This window comes from Branchiostoma floridae, chromosome 14 (genome assembly GCF_000003815.2).
Source record: "Branchiostoma floridae strain S238N-H82 chromosome 14, Bfl_VNyyK, whole genome shotgun sequence".
NCBI lineage: Eukaryota > Metazoa > Chordata > Leptocardii > Amphioxiformes > Branchiostomatidae > Branchiostoma > Branchiostoma floridae.
In genome coordinates this window covers 1,204,975-1,221,244 of record NC_049992.1, presented here as the reverse complement: position 1 = coordinate 1,221,244, position 16,270 = coordinate 1,204,975, and the positions used below count along the sequence as shown (strand labels likewise).

General features: G+C 45.3%; 3 protein-coding genes across 3 annotated transcripts; 1 reads left to right on the top strand and 2 right to left on the bottom strand.

Moving 5' to 3' along the window:
• Nucleotides 1-1,050: 1,050 nt before the first annotated feature.
• On the bottom strand, nucleotides 1,051-3,758 carry LOC118430817 (N-fatty-acyl-amino acid synthase/hydrolase PM20D1-like). The gene is made up of 3 exons (XM_035841841.1): nucleotides 2,198-3,758; nucleotides 1,589-1,778; nucleotides 1,051-1,299 (listed from the first exon to the last, which is right to left on the bottom strand). Exons 1-3 carry the CDS (start codon nucleotides 3,320-3,322, stop codon nucleotides 1,091-1,093), a joined length of 1,524 nt encoding a protein of 507 aa, XP_035697734.1. The 5' UTR covers nucleotides 3,323-3,758; the 3' UTR covers nucleotides 1,051-1,090.
• A 1,745-nt stretch (nucleotides 3,759-5,503) lies between these two features.
• LOC118430816 (N-fatty-acyl-amino acid synthase/hydrolase PM20D1-like) lies at nucleotides 5,504-9,837 on the top strand. The gene is made up of 4 exons (XM_035841839.1): nucleotides 5,504-5,523; nucleotides 6,408-7,434; nucleotides 7,655-7,844; nucleotides 8,540-9,837. The coding sequence occupies exons 1-4, from the start codon at nucleotides 5,504-5,506 to the stop codon at nucleotides 8,746-8,748; spliced, it is 1,446 nt and encodes a 481-aa protein (XP_035697732.1). The 3' UTR covers nucleotides 8,749-9,837.
• A 1,351-nt stretch (nucleotides 9,838-11,188) lies between these two features.
• Nucleotides 11,189-13,529, bottom strand: LOC118430815 (C-type mannose receptor 2-like). The gene is made up of 4 exons (XM_035841838.1): nucleotides 13,106-13,529; nucleotides 12,685-12,903; nucleotides 12,424-12,496; nucleotides 11,189-11,381 (listed from the first exon to the last, which is right to left on the bottom strand). The coding sequence occupies exons 1-4, from the start codon at nucleotides 13,527-13,529 to the stop codon at nucleotides 11,189-11,191; spliced, it is 909 nt and encodes a 302-aa protein (XP_035697731.1).
• Between the last annotated feature and the right edge of the window lie 2,741 nt (nucleotides 13,530-16,270).

Sequence of the window (16,270 nt, the reverse complement as noted above, 5' to 3'; positions counted from 1 at the left end):
TACCTCGTACGGCCTGTTTGACCTTAAAGCGAACGCTTTGAATATAATGGCGAGACGCACCCTTTAGTCTGCCTTAGGGCATGTGTCCCCTTAACCTCCAAGCAGATACTGGGTGCGGCGTGTATGTGAGGTAATCTCTACGGAGTGGTCCTGAAGATAATGAGAAAGTTATAGATAGTCCCATTGGATTTTTTAGACCATTTTGGAAGTGAGTTGTTATCCACTGTGTCCAGGACACGGTTTCGGGAGAAGACAACCCTCTATTTATCTTTTTTGGTACTAAGAATATTATAGTTCATAAGTAGCCTGTCCTAGTCCAATTCCTTTTGTATTGTCTCTGTTTTTGTCAGCAGGGCTAGCCCTTTGTAATAGCCACAGGCTAGTTGGACAGCCAAACCAAGAAGTAAATTAATAAAAGGCAACCCTTTCCTCCCACCGCCTTTTGCCTCCCCAACCGACGCCAGGCAACCATGTTTACACCTGGTTGGAGTGAGGAAAGTCGTGTAAAGTGCAATTCCCGAGGGCACAGGATCGACAGCACGGCAGGATTCGAACCCAGTACGACACCATAGTCCGATATATGACAGAATATTCCATCATTTTAAATTTAGTTCAAACTTTACTCTTGTTTCCGTAGATTTTCTGTTGACTTATATCATTTCTGAAAGAGACAAAACAAAGTAGTGGAGAGCTGTAGACTTGGCATGTCATTGACAAAACCAAAAGAAAATTAGTGTGTTGTCCCATAATTTATGCCTTTATTAAACTATTAGAGCAGTATTTATTGTCATATTGTGGAACGAGTCATATAAGTCTTCATCGCTTTGGCAAACACCCTAGCCGCCTGGACTTCTCTGGCCGGCTTACTCCTCTAGTTTTTCAATTTCTACGGTTTTCCATGGACCTATGGAGTCTGGTAGAAGCTACAGGATTGGTACAGTGTGTAATTCTCTAGCCGGCTTACTTCTCTATTTGTTCCATTTCTACGGTTCTTCCAGCAACCTATGGAGTCTGGTAGGGACTAACCGGCACCCCTAGTCATGGGGTTTTGTGTAGTGTTGTCTAGAAGTAGCAGTAGAGGCTGAAAACGTTACAAGTCCCCCTCATGCCCGTGCCCCCTCCCCACCAAAGGTTTATCAACGTTCTGCATCAGGTGGAAATAAAAGTTCATCGTCCTCTCGTAGTCCCGGACGGAGATCCTCTCGTTCACGCCGTGAAGTCTCGCGAGATCCTCCGGACCCATGACGTTCGGAGAGAACCGGTAGATGGCGCTCGTGAGCTTCCAGTAGTGACGAGCGTCTGTTCAACAAAACAAAATAACATGAGATGCAAAATGAAAGAACCATATTTGAAAACAAAAAGCAGTACGAATATATCACCTTTGACATAATACCCATAATTTTTGTCACTGCGCGTGCGTGCTCGGAAGTGTGAAAGTGCTCGAGGTTAAGATCTCGGACCGGAGTTTCTTTTACCATCGGAGGTTGGCGGCCCCCTTCTGGCCAAAGGGCTACAACTCCGGTCTGATTAGAACTCCGACCCGGAACCTTAAGGCGACCAAAAGAGGCACTTCATCTACATGACGCACCTGTGTATCCAGTCTGCACGGCCGGCGCCACCAGTGAGTCCGGGAAGACCTGCTGGATGGTCTCCTGTACCGCCATGTACGCAGGAGACTCCGGCCCACTCGGGGAGACGGGCGCGGGAACCAGGGACTGTACCACTTCCACCTGCACCCGGGGGTCGCCGATCACCCTGACGTCGTGATCGAGAACTTCCTACATTCAGGCGACAAATTGTTTATGCAATAATTTCTCTCAAACAACCTAGTTTAGGGCATTAGGCTAAATTTTCAGATCTGTTCACATATAGGAATACAGTAGAAGCCAGTTAATTGCACAACAGATTACCACACACTTCTGTTAAACTGCAAGGGATTTCAAAATCCCAAACCGATGCAGTCCAACTGCATAACTTCGCATTATTACCCCCCCCCCCCCTCGATAACTTCACGATAGACACAGGCAAATGGGGTGTGCAAATGAACGGCTTCTTTTGTTTGTGTTACAACTAAGTGAGTTATGTAGTTCATAATCAGATAAATTTGAATGATCATTTGGCAGAAATACTCGTACGTATCGAGCTTAAAACATTCAACGTAAATTTGATATTGAATCCCTAAGTTATCAATAACCACCTGTATCGTCTGTTTGGGATGAACTCTGTGGTTGACGATGGCGACGGCTTCAGGAGCGATGACGTTCTCCTTGATCCCGGCGTGAAACCGCGTGACGGCTGTGGTGGTTCTGCATAACGCGTTCGTGGCTGCCTTCAGGCTCAGAACCCAGCGCATGACGGGAGCAAACAGCCACAGGTTGGACGATACCACCCGATGGGGGAGGCTCATTTCTGTAGCGAGGTGCTCGGCGAGGTCCCGTTCGGGACCGGAACCCCAGAGGTTCGGCTGGGGGTTCCTCTCTAGGTTGGTAACGGCCTGGGACAGGACGCCTATCGCGGACTCTTTCTCAGGCATGGAGCCATGGCCTCCCTTCATCCGGACACGCAGCTTCACCGTTAAGTAACCCTTCTCTGTGACGCTGAGCGGGGCCACTTTCTTGGTCACCCCTGGTACAAAATTCTCCGTTACGGCAAAACCCTCGTCTAGAACAAACTCCAGTTTTACTCCGCGTTGTTCTAACAGTTCTGCGATCCTCTTCGCTCCATAGTGCCCTAAAACTTCCTCGTCGTGTCCGAACGCGAGGTACAAGGTTCGTCTAAATCTATGACCTCTCTTCAGGTGAGACTCTAGCGCCTCCAGCTGTCCCATGAGAGTTTGTTTGGAATCTATGGTTCCCCTGCCGTACACAAACCCGTCTTTCCGCTGCCCGGAGAAGGGCTCGGCGTCCCAGCCGGGTTCCTCTGTGACGGGAACCACGTCCAGATGCGCCGCCAGGAGACCCGGCTGGAGCGAGCCGTCCGTCCCCTCCACACGGTACAGCAGGCTGAAGTTCCCCACAACCTCTCTGGTCACCAGCGGCGAGGAGTGGATCACGGGGAAACTGTCCTGGATAAAGGCGGCGAGCTTGAGCAGTTCCTGTGGCGTCCCCCGTCCCGGCTCGTACGAGACGGTGCGGAAGGTGATCGCCCGGCCGAGCCTGTCCAGCCGGTCTGTGGAGGCGGGGATGAAGTCCTGGTCTGTGACGTCACAAGGCGGGGGGCGGGTTTGGTAGGAGGGGAACGTGAGAGTTCGCACCGTCACAATCATGATCACACACGTCAGGGGGACGCCGAGCCACTGTAGCAGCCTTCGTGCTGTAGACATGGTCTAAACTTGACCTTATTCAATGAGTAGACAAACAACGGTGCTTAATTTAAATCGGCAGAGATATGTCTCAAGTACAAAGCAAGTCTCATCTCAGCACTTCCCACCTAATTATTATTTTTTTTGCAGAAGTCATCTTCAAGTTGATTCGTGTCCGCAGCTGCTAAAAATGACAAAAGGATATCATTGTTAAAGGCCATTTAGATGGTTGTCGGACTTTGTCTTGTGTTTGTGCTGAAAACATCTTGGCTGGAGCTAGTAAAGTGGGCAAAAGAAAGCTAAGGCAATCAAATATAATGGCTGACTTTGTTTTGCCTTTATCAGTTTTGCTCAACCGAGTTATTTCAAAAGGTGGTATGTCGTTTCATAATAATCTTCTTGATGATATCTACCTACCTACCTACCTCTATATCGATTGGTGTTATTTCCATGCATACATTGAAATGTGTTGAAATTTCTTTATTTCTTTATTTGAATTTACCACATGCAAAAACAAGTGGAAGGGAGGACAAAACAGGTGTATCAACACCTTTACAAGTTGTCCTCCCAAAAATGATACTGGTAGTTGGAGATTATTGTTAAAACATAGGGGAAACATTACATATTTGGAGATGTGGTTTACAAACATGTATTCGCAACACGTCTGTGGAAAGGAAACAATTAAAAAAGAGCCGTTGAAGAAAATCCTTAAGCTAAATGAGCACAATATGCAGTCTTCATACATACCTTGTATCAACTGTTTTAGTTTCGAAATTGTATCAACTGTTTTAGTTTCGAAATTTGTACAGAAATCGTGGTACGCAGTTATAAAACTTACAAGGTAAGAATACGGCTTTGCTGCATTATCAAAGAGAACGTTCTACTCCAAATAACTAGCAAACTATTAGAAAGAAGATCGACAAAATATTCCTTTGTGATCAACAGACAATAGGTATTAAATATTTATCCCTGTTCCTCGCGTGCAACGAGATCGGTGATAATTGGCTTCTTTGCATGTGAAAGAATCGACTTTGAGGGCGTGCCCTCGCTAGAAATCTACCCCCTCCCAAAAGTCTAGTTCTCACTGCTACAGAACGATTTGTATATATCTTTAGATGCCACAACTCCCATAACGCAAAGATAGGTAAATATATGACGGACTGTTTTGTTATCAGAAAGAATACCGAAACCCATGATTTAAGCCCAACTCCATTATGTAACACTATATAAAAGACTTGTATTAGCCCTTATCGTTATGTTAATTATGATGTTAAGTCCTATTTTATACATATATTTTGTACCTTGTGTAATAGTCATTGTACCATGTACAATTGTCGTGCAATAACGTTCTTCTTCTTGTTTTACATAGTATTACGTTCGTCATGGTTCTGGGCTCTCCCATGCTTTGCAACTCGCGCCGTGCTGACGACTACTCGTCTGAGGATCACATCCACATACAATGAAGAGCAGTATTTGAAAATTACAAACATTCGGCATAGAACTACCATTGCTAAACTAAGAATCAGTTGCCACCGACTGCGAATTGAATCAGGAAGGCACAACCGCACTCCTCTAGAACAAAGAGTCTGCCAATTTTGTACCTCAAACATGGTAGAAGATGAAGTGCACTTCACTGTTGATTGCGACATGTATGCGAATGATAGAAATACTCTATTTAGTTATATAGAAAGTAGATTCCCTCATTTTAGACACATGAGTAGCACTGACAAGTTTATATTTCTCATGCGTTTTGACAAACCGACAATAGCGAAACCCATACAGTCCTACATTTTCACTATTACCAAGAAGCGAGAAGAAGCCGAACTTATGTGTTAGACTAGATTTGTGACACTTTTATGTATGTATATATCCTGACTTGTTGTGACCTGTACTTAGCCCGGTTGGGCAAAATTGTACAATAAAGGTCTTCATTCATTCATTCATTAATCAATCATTAGGTCACGATAGGTGACGTATTAGGGTCCAACATGTTGGTATCAATAAGCCCTTTCACAGAGATCAGAACGCATACATGTGCGGCGACAGGAATTCTACTAAGGTAATATGTCAAAGGTAAAGGCCCTGAAACGAAAACTGTCCTTGTCTCGACCACTGTTTCGACCCGGAAACAAAACATTATCACCAAGGTAAACATCGCGACCACTTCTGTTCCCCCGACCATAACCGCTGCTTCAATGGAACATGTACCTCACCACCTACCGGTATCTATCGCATTATTACATCTTGAAGCGACCCTTACCTCGAAACAGCCGTGGTCGACTTGAGACTTATGAATATTTGCGGAGAGCCGACATTTTGTGTAGATTTTGTTCTGCGGTGTTGTCACGGCACAAAGGTGTACGGGATTGTTCTGGCGTGGCGTCTCACCACATAGAACAAAGAACTACGTACCTGGTCGAACGACAGTTTTAGCATTCTTCTTACGGGATTGGTGAAACGCTCAGAGGGTCGCTTGGCCTTGAACTGAGCAGAATCGTTGCAGAAACGTGCGGTGAAGGTGTGGCCTGCATGCAGCAGTGTAAAACTCTCTTACCGACTGGCGGGGATTAATCCCCCCCCCCCCCAAAAAAGAGATATTTTTTGTTTATTGAACCTTTGCTACTTCGTTTTTTTTTTCAGTCAATAATAAAAAGTTGTGACAAGTTGGGTTTCTCTCTGAGCAGAATTGCACTTCCATACGCTTTGAATCGCCCCCCCCCCCCCCCGCACGCACACAATCCAACCACCACCACCACCACAAAAAAGGCCAGAAATAGAACCGACTATACGATGCCGGGCCTTTCACTAACTGACGCTACGGTATCAGGTAGACCTGGATACCTGCCGTCACTGGACAAACATTGCGGTTTGAACTTTCAACCTTCCACTTTCCCGGCTCTGTTACATGAAAGTGCACGCCTGAGGCTTGCTTTGTCTTTAGGATCTATTCCGACCGACTTAAATCTAGCAGCATTGTTTACTCTGCGGATAAGGTCAAGTTCAAACCATGTTTACAGCACGAAGGTTGCTACAGTATGTCGGCGTCCCCCTGATGTGTGTGATCGTGATTGTAGCGGTGCGAACCCTCACGTTCCCTTCCTACCAGACCCGCCCCCCCGCCCTGTGACGTCACAGACCAGGACTTCATCCCTGCCTCCACAGACCGGCTGGACAGGCTCGGCCGGGCGATCACCTTCCGCACCGTCTCGTACGAGCCGGGACGGGGGACGCCACAGGAACTGCTCAAGTTCGCCGCCTTTATCCAGGACAGTTTCCCCGTGGTTCACTCCTCGCCGCTGGTGACCAGAGAGGTTGTGGGGAACTTCAGCCTGCTGTACCGTGTGGAGGGGACGGACGGCTCGCTCCAGCCGGGTCTCCTGGCGGCGCATCTGGACGTGGTTCCCGTGACAGAGGAACCCGGCTGGGACGCCGAGCCCTTCTCCGGGCAGCGGAAAGACGGGTTTGTGTACGGCAGGGGAACCATAGACGACAAACACAACGTCATGGGGCAGTTAGAGGCGCTAGAGTTTCACCTGAAGAGGGGTCATCGACCGAGACGGACTTTGTACCTCGCGTACGGGCACGACGAGGAGGTTGGTGGTCACGACGGAGCGAAGAAAATAGGAGAACTGCTGGAAAATCGCGGAGTAAAACTTGAGTTTATTTTAGATGAGGGCCTTACTGTAACCAAAGGGTTAGTCCCGGGGGTAGGCAAGAAAGTGGCCCTGATAGGCGTCACAGAGAAGGGGTCCCTAACGGTGAAGCTGAGTGTCCGGATGAAGGGAGGACACGGCTCCATGCCTGAGAAGGAGTCCGCGATAGGCGTTCTGTCTCAGGCCGTTACCAACTTAGAGAGGAACCCCCAGCCGAACCTCTGGGGTTCCGGCCCCGAGCGAGACCTCGCCGAGCACCTCGCTACGGAAATGAGCCTCCCCCATCGGGTGGTATCGTCCAACCTGTGGCTCTTCGCTCCCGTCATGCGCTGGGTTATGAGCCTGAAGGCAGCCACGAACGCGTTGTGCAGAACCACCACAGCAGTCACGCGGTTTCACGCCGGGGTCAAGGAGAACGTCATCGCTCCTGAAGCCGTCGCCATCGTCAACCACCGAGTCCATCCCAGACAGACGATACAGGTAATCTCTAATAACGTAGAGATGCAACATTGATCAAGTAAATGTTAGTTTCATATTATTAATCCCTGCATTACATTATTAATTAAATGCATCTACATCAATGTACTTTGCCGAAATATGTGTTACAAGTTGTGAACAGACCTGAAAATTTAGCATAATGGCTGCACCTAGGCTGTTCAGATAGGTTATTGGATAAACAATATTTGTCGCCCAAATCTAGGAAGTTCTGGATCATGACGTCAGGGTGATCGGCGACCCCCGGGTGCAGGTGCAAGTGGTTTCGTCCCTGGTTCCCGCGCCCGTCTCCCCGAGCGGGCAGGAGTGTCCTGCGTACATGGCGGTACAGGAGACCATCCAGCAGGTCTTCCCGGACTCACTGGTGGCGCCCGCCGTCATGATCGGGAACACAGGTGCGGAGGGTTACGCTAGTTCACCTTTATCCGCGGGGTAACCTATATCCGTTGTTTTTAAAAACAGGATACAGTGTAAAAGGGGATAAAGTCAACAGACGGTGGTTTAAAATTACAATATTGTGAAACTGTTCCAGTTATTGTCAACATATTGCACCACCCGTTGATCTCATATCCATAAATGCCCCGTTGTGAAAAAACAACGGATATAGGTTACCCCGTGGATAAAGGCGGACTAGCGTTAAAACCAAACGGAAAACATATTGTTATTTTCAAACCTTTGTCATTACTGTTGATACTCATTTTGACAGTGCCACATACAAAGAACAACACACTTGATAAGGCAAATATAATGCCATAGCCTTTATGATGTAGTAGAGGTAGCGGGTTGTTATCCACTGTGTATAAGGTACGGTATTGGAAGGTGGAGCCCATCCCTCTCTAACCACTGCCTTTCATCTCCCCAAGTCAGTAACCCATTTTTGCACCTGGATAGAGTTAATTAAGTCGTGTAACGTGCGTTTTCTTAGCGCACAACATCGGTCGCATGTCAGGGGATTCAAACAAAGGAACACTGGATTTTGCGCTAAACACCCCAACCGTTACTCTTTTTTAAAATATTCTACTTGGTTTATAATGTTACCTTTGTTAAGTTTCTTTCCATTTCTGAAAAATGTTTCGTTCATTTTGCAAAGATACTCGTCACTACTGGAAGCTCACGAGCGCCATCTACCGGTTCTCTCCGAACGTCATGGGTCCGGGGGATCTCGCGAGGTTTCACGGCGTGAACGAGAGGATCTCCGTCCGGGACTACGAGAGGACGATGAACTTTTATTTCCACCTGATGCAGAACGTTGATAAACCTTTGGTGGGGAGGGGGCACGAGCATGAGGGGGACTTGTGACGTTTTCAGCTTCTAGACAACACTAGACAAAACCCTTGGCGTTAGATAGGAACAAAGCTAGAGGCCTTACCCTTTTGTCGCCGGTGAAGAAGTTCGTTGTTTAGAAACTTCGTTGTGGAGGCGCAAGCGAGTGAAGTTCGGCCGTGAAAAAAACATGACAGATGACAGATTAAGCCATACTTGCTGGATCTAATTTAAGTCTTTTAGAATTGGGTTTAAAGGAGACGAAAAAGATTCCGTAAACGGTTTTGTACTCTGTACACAACCTTCTATAATTCTTCAGTAAACGTTTCGACGCCATGGGGCACGAGTATGAGGGGGATGTATAAGCTTTTGACATTCTTCAAACTTGTGTAAATGGATAATTGACGGGAACGCCAGGGTCCGGGCAAGAATCAAATGCTAAATACACGGAAGAAATTCCCCTAAAATTCGACGAGCACAATGAACAGTGGGCCACGGCTTAACGTCCTGTCCTAATAACTGCAACCCTTTCCAGTAGCGTGCGTAATGTCCGGATGAGCGAGACAGCCGGAATCGATCTCAAGGCTAATCTAATTCCAGAGGCAGGGCTACTAACCACTGGTTTACACACGCTACTGTCTCTTGCGCGCATAATGTAATGATCTTGATTTGTATGTTCTTGCCCGCATGGGCTAAATGCGATAGTATTGCATGGAATCCTAGAGACTAGATACTATTACAAGTAGTGTTGCAAGCGAACAGATGGACAAACGAAACATCTGGAGCTATGCTATCACTATAACTACTAGTATTGTTTACATGCCTCTTCTTGTGTATACGAACTCACATAGTTTTTTTGTTGTACAATGTTGTCTCTGGCCGTCATACAAATAGTTCGTCTTTGGTTAACTGTTTACATCGGGTGTCTATTATTAAGAGCACTGCTTAAAGAATCGCGTATATTACTGTCTAATATAAATAAGGAAGACTGAGACATAAGTGAGACATATGCTACAATTGCTTTTCGAGGCTTTATTTGATGGAACTGAAGTTGTCGTCGTAGATCGTAAACAAGAGTTTGACGACTCTTTGCCTTCGTCAAGCTTTATTATAATAAACTATTGAAATCACTGCATATGATACTAATCATTTTCACATTTTACTTACCATGCAAGTCAGAAGTAAATGTCACTCCCAATGACATCATGCATCCTCTGCACGTATAACGTGCAAAACATTTCCTACTTATACAGCTGATATGAATACATTATCCTCTCTTTCCAAATAACATTAATCAACGTTATTAACTTTGAAAGTTTTTTAATAAGTTGGTGCAGCATTTCCCCATTAATTATGCAAATGATATCCAAAGTCTGAATAATTTATGTCTGATGATATTCAAATTTCTGTAACATACATATGTCTCTGGTACAAACATTTATTCATTTTGACTGTATTTAAGACATGTAATCGTGCAGTTAAAGTGACACTAGTGTTGTACACTGGTATCACTAACAAAGTTTGCAACTACACCACTCCACGGCTTCCATATTGGTGCCACTTTTACAACTTGGGTCCTGGGTACTTCGCAAGTGTCACTTCTACAAGTACAATCATTAGACTTCAACACAGCGTACTTGCTCATTTCGGTAATGTTTCGTCATGTTGACCGTCTCCAAAGAAGAAAAATTCTTGTTTTTTTCTGAAATCAAGCGAAAATTAATGAGCGCGCGGATGTCATCCATGAAATTTACCTGCTGCGGCATTACCTGTATTAACATATTGTTAGATCACTGTATGATATCCGCTTATTGATACAAATGGTAAATACTAAATCATAAACTTATGTTTGTATCATGACACCAAATTGTAGTCTTGACAAGTTCTAGACAACTTGTCTTTCTTTATTAGTTAGCAACGTATTTGAAAAGAAATCTTCATTGCAATCGGATCATCAGTATCATTTAGATGCACATGCAAACTAGATACCAAAGAAACTGTCTAAAACAAGTTATTACAAAATGTTCTAAGTTAAAATGTGCATTTCACAGGCATTGTGTGTAAATGTGCGTCTGTTGTTCTGCGTGCATGTGCTTGTGTGCGTGTGTGTGTGCGAGTGTGTGTGCTTGTGTGTGTGTGTGTGTGTATGTGTGTGTGTGTGTGTGTGCGCGTGCTTGTGTGTGTATGTGTGTGTGTACATGTGTGTGTGTTTGTGTGTATGTGTCTGTGTGTGTGTGTGTGTGTATCTGTCTGTCTGTGTGTGTGTGTGTGTGTATCTGTCTGTCTGTGTGAGTGTGTGTGTGTCTGTGTGTGATTTCTTGTGTGTGTTTGTGTTTTGCCGTGCTTCTGCACGTCAAAAGTATCTGGCACACAATATAGCCCAAATATACTTGGTACCGCTAAGTTTGTCTCTTGGGCTAGTAGGGTCACACAACAGCATGTATTGCGGCTAAGCTGCCCTCCCTGACTGCGCTGTTTAGCCACTGTCTCCCGGACGGGTCACTCTTTCGGCCGCCCGTTTGCAGATGAAGGACCGTGTGGCTCGTTCATTGCAGGACACGTCGTACCATTGGTCCGTTCCCCAGACGTTCTTCATCACTATGGCAACGCAGTAGTTCATCTTGGCGCCGTCCGGCTGAGGGAACCAGGTTCTTACATCCATGGGTGACCTGAGGAAGGTGTGATGGGAAAACAAAGCTGTGTTAACTAGCAAATGGTGTGTTTTGTTTTGTTTCACCATTCTCGACAGAGAGGGTAAAAGAAAGGCAGTTAGATAATGTTGACTATTTTGATAATTGGTATCATAGTATTGATTTACCAATTGTAATGTTCAGAACAATTCAGGATATCCAACAGGAGATCCTGCTAGCCTGCACATTTTGACTAAAACTTATCAATTTGTCAGTACATCAGGTTCCGCTCTCCATCCTTTAACCGCGACGAAGACCGCCATTGCCTCACCCCATCTACAACACTCTCATGTCACTTGACTTGTGTGTGGCCTTTGACTACTCTTCAGAGCTAAAGAAAGAAAGCGGATACCCCCTAAAAGGTTCCTACCACAGCTTCCATTTGCCATGCATGACAGCTTCCTTTTGTCAGACATTTAAATTCTCTGTCTCTTTAGAACGTTCGACGCGCCGTATCTACATTGATAAACATGTTTGATGAACTCTTTACGCTACAAGGCTTAGACGATCCTAGACATGTGTCTTCTCCAAAATTACATGTATATTCGAAATGTCGTGGCCAGTTACCGGATGTTCGACCGATTAGAAACTTAACGGATTATTTTATCAGGCATTCACACGTTTTGGCGCTTGCAGGTAGAAGAAAATAACAAGAGTGAAGTAGAGTAGAGTTTATGGTAATTTCTACCAGGTTTTACAGCCAGTCTCACAGGTGCAGTTACTTTGTAGGATTTTAAAACGCCAGAGAAAGTCTAATACTCCACCAAACAGATTTCTTTGTAGTGAAATGGACCATTGGTATGAGTCATACTGAATCAGGTCCAGTTTCAGGTCCGGACCTGGACCTGATCCTTTGGACATGAACCGGACCTGGACCTGAATGTTCTGTACCGGTACCCACCCCTAAACAGAATACTAAAAAAATTCTATTGATACACGTGCATATATAACATATGCCATATATCAAAACTAAGCATGTTTAATTGCTTCACGTGTTTGTGGCTGAAGAAAGGGCGCTCACCAGTCCATGTAAGTAACCGGAGTGCCATCGTTCCAGACAAAGGTTCGATTCAGGTGGGTGTGGTCGTTTAGACCTTTGAGCAAAAAAAAATGTCATCGATTACTATTTCTTGCTTTTAAGCAAATGTATTCTATTAATGTTTGTTTTTTCATACGCTTTATTTCTGTTCGTCGATTGAACTTCCGCACACCTGTTAAATGCATACGTAATGTAAACTGTATGAATAAAGTAAAACTACACATATGTTAGAAAACGTCATACCAATGTAAAGCGTTGGATCAACGATGCGTTTGACGACAACGTTGGTGACCAACAGTAGGTGGAGAAACTCCATCTCCGCCCGGTCAGCCACGCTGGTTAAGTTGGAGCCAAACTCTCGGCACTTGACGGCTGCCTCCTCCCAGTTCACCCGTACGTGATGGCGGAATGTCAGGTAGCAGTGTCGGCGGAACAAGCGCCAACCACATGGGCAAATGAAACCTTGGTAATTGGACATAAGATAGCAAATTAATGTCATACTTCTAAAGCAGGTCCTTTATCATTAAATTTGCAAAGTGTGACAGAAATCAGGTATTTGGGATTGACTTTCTCTCCATTTGGTGACATTTCCCCTCACCTGCATCGTCAGGAATGCCCTCCACTTGTCATTTAATTTTTTTTTTCAATCGGATATAATTTTTACCTGCATCCTCGGGTAGGTGTTTCACCTGCCGGCTAGCGCTGAACGTACTGACGTTGAACGTCGCCATAAACCCGCGACTGGCGCCAAAATCAGCAATGTGACTCGTCGCCAGCATGACCAATCGCATCTCATCGGAGCTCGACACATAACGCTTCTGTTCCGCCTCGCCGCGACACAGCCCGTGGATCGTGTTCCACCCTACCGTCAGGAACCTGTCCCTGACCTGCAGCACGCGGCTGGCGCAGGGCAAATCTACGTCCAGCAGCACAAGCGTGACGTAGCTTCCAGGAGGACCTTCGATGGTCCACAGACAGATGGCTGAAGAAGGGAAGGCGTGTGGGTATCCGGGGGAGTAGATCAGCCCACAGCGATATTGGTCGGGTATACCACATCGGACGTACCCACAGGATGTTTCCCTGGCCATGCAATCGTCGCACACTGAAAAAGAAAGTCGCTAGATGGTGGAAAATCGACCGCCATATTGGTCTCCCGATAACCTCATTCCAGATGAAATATCAGCCATGGTTTGCGGAGGTTGCGGAAACACAAACACACAGACACATTGAAAACATTGCCTTTGTTCACTGAGGTAAAAAGAGGAGCAAAGACGATTGAGAAGGGGTAATTATCAATGTAAATAAAATGATAGGTAATTTGCTGCCTTGTTGAACCATTTATGCGTCGTACGTCTGCAATGTTGCTATGGATACCACTGTATCGCAGACTACAGCACATTGCTACACAGAAAGTGACGAATACCTGTCATGTCCGGAATATGTACACTTAGTTCGTCTCCGGCAGCCTCCGCTACTTGTCCTAACTCAGTATGGGTTGCGGTAGTTTCACAGCCATCGCCGCGGTAGGATGACGGGTCTGCAAATCGTGAGAAACGAGAGTACACATCTCATTTAAAACTCACCAGTGTCCGATAAATGCAATCTTGCAAACAATGTACACACGCTGTATTAAGCTAAGGGCACAACCCGCCGTACGTGCGAATACGTGCTGTGTACGTGCCAAAACGTGGGCAATCCTTAAGGATCTGTAAGTGGTAAGTACCGCCTCCGTACGACCTCGTAGGGAATCCGACGGATTTTGGAGCACGCAGACACGCCGTAGAAATTTACGTGCAGGCAAAACTTTGTGTGCCACCGAGCTGCGGATTCACCCCCCGCACTAGCCAGTACGGGCGACGCGCCTGCCATGTGCAACCTGAACGTTTTCAGAAATACCTGCCGCACATAGCCTCCCGAAAAAAACGTACAGACAAATTGCACGTACGGCGGGTTGTACCCTTAACGCTCAACACAAGCCCGTGTAAGTGATTTAAGCTAAGGCACTGTAACTGTAAAATTGTCTACAAGGGAAATACACAGAGAAATTTGTGAACGATCATCGCACCTTTCTCACAGATGAATTCCTTCTCAATAAGACTGCAAGGCTGAAGACTCCATGGACCTGGAAAGGGTCAACAACATTTGGTTGATAATATAACTTGCCTATGAGGATATTCGTGCAGAATGTGATCATCAAACCCACAATTTTGATATTATAATCGTTCACACTTTATTGTAGCAAATCATGCGTCACGTAGAATTCAATACGTACCATGGTCTTCTAGAAAGGCACAGAAGGGGTCATTCAATCTCAAGATATATTCTGGGAAACCGTCGAATGAAATGTCTTGTTCCTTGAAAGCGTCACCCGCAGGACTTCCATCGCTCCAAGTGAAGTTGACAATTTTCTGGAGATCAAAAGAGCAATATCTAAAGATAATAGGTTCTTGAAATAAGGTTAAGTAGATAATGAGCAAAATAGATTGATTGAAGATACCTGTGTCTCATTCTTTATTAATGATTACTATGATTTGAGTTTGATATGGGGCTCTAGTTTTCATAAGGGACCAGAGCAAAACAGCTTGATTGAAGATACCTCTCTCTCTTTCTTGATGAGGACAGCACCTATCTTCATCCCTATCCATCCATCCCCGATGTTGTCTCGGAGGAACCCGTTTTCCTGTGGCGTGTTGACGGCCGCCAGGTGACCGCCCAGTGCTTGGCAGTACCTCTCCGCAGCCCACCAGACAAGCGGCGAGGGAAACTTCTGGTAGCAACGCTCTTCAAACATCGTCCAGCCTTTACCACAAGATGTGTAGTTCACATGATTCTCTGCAAATAATTGATGTAAATGTTTGGTTAAGAACATCAGTAACGCGTTGCTCTGAAAATGTTAAAACTTCAAAACATCAAATGCATCTAGATATCTTGTCCATTTCTAATATTGTCAATAGTTTTAGATTACATATCATGCACTAATGAATGCCTAATATGTCCTACACAGCAGAGCAAATCTACATCCTTATATTTCATGTACTTGACGTGTTTAGAAGATCACACAGCTGCCATAATGTATGAATCCTTACGGTAGATGAATTGTGCATTTCCAATAACATGTTACCTTTCATGGGACACCCCAGTAGTCCTACTCCCCATGTAGTCCTGCCAAGCCATGATTCCGGTGTAAGCCTCACCACCTTGGCAGGCACTGCTATGGCTAGGTAATGCTCATCTTTGCCAGCACTACTGGTGAAGTTGTACTAAGGCATCAAAACATGTGAGCAATTAGTTTTATGATTAAAATTGTACCTAATTTTACATCTGGATTTAGATACGTTTAGCTAGTATTTTCGTAAAACTGTACTACGTATGATTTGAACAAAACAAAATTTCTTTACACTGTTAGTTCAACCAACCCTATATTATTGCATACTGATATTCAGGGAGAGATGCTGCAACATCATTGCACCATATAAGTTTATATAAATATATGAATATTTTGATAGAGAGTGCAACCCGTCTACATAAATGATAGAAAAAATAGGGGGTAAGACAGTAAAGTCTAAAGATTTCAGAGTGAACCTGATGTGGAAATATCTTTTCTCCGTTTGCTTCCGTATACTCTGCCAAACAGTCGGCCCAAACCCCGTACTTCAACGAAAATGTGATTGTCTGCGACCGCCTTAAACCGGAAACAACCACTCCGGTAAGTTGTACGGGCGCTTCCAAGGTAATCTGCAACCAGTCATCATGTCCCTCAACCACCCAATCCGTCAGGGTGAGCTCGTGGCTACTTTGGGTGACCTGATTTGTACCAATACCTTCTTCG

Bases quoted from the DNA above. Each gene is read 5' to 3' on its own strand.
- LOC118430815 (XM_035841838.1), bottom strand. From the start codon at position 13,529: ATGGCCAGGGAAACATCCTGTGGGTACGTCCGATGTGGTATACCCGAC. The intron at 12,904-13,105 runs GTAAAAATTATA...CCAATTACCAAG, and splicing joins ACACCTACCCGAGGATGCAG to GTTTCATTTGCCCATGTGGT. The intron at 12,497-12,684 runs GTATGACGTTTT...TTTTGCTCAAAG, and splicing joins TGATCCAACGCTTTACATTG to GTCTAAACGACCACACCCAC.
- LOC118430817 (XM_035841841.1), bottom strand. From the start codon at position 3,322: ATGTCTACAGCACGAAGGCTGCTACAGTGGCTCGGCGTCCCCCTGACG. The intron at 1,779-2,197 runs GTGGTTATTGAT...GCCTGAATGTAG, and splicing joins ATCCCAAACAGACGATACAG to GAAGTTCTCGATCACGACGT. The intron at 1,300-1,588 runs GTGCGTCATGTA...TTTGTTGAACAG, and splicing joins CGTGCAGACTGGATACACAG to ACGCTCGTCACTACTGGAAG.
- LOC118430816 (XM_035841839.1), top strand. From the start codon at position 5,504: ATGTACCTCACCACCTACCG. The intron at 5,524-6,407 runs GTATCTATCGCA...CCTTCCTACCAG, and splicing joins ATGTACCTCACCACCTACCG to ACCCGCCCCCCCGCCCTGTG. The intron at 7,845-8,539 runs GTGCGGAGGGTT...CATTTTGCAAAG, and splicing joins CGTCATGATCGGGAACACAG to ATACTCGTCACTACTGGAAG.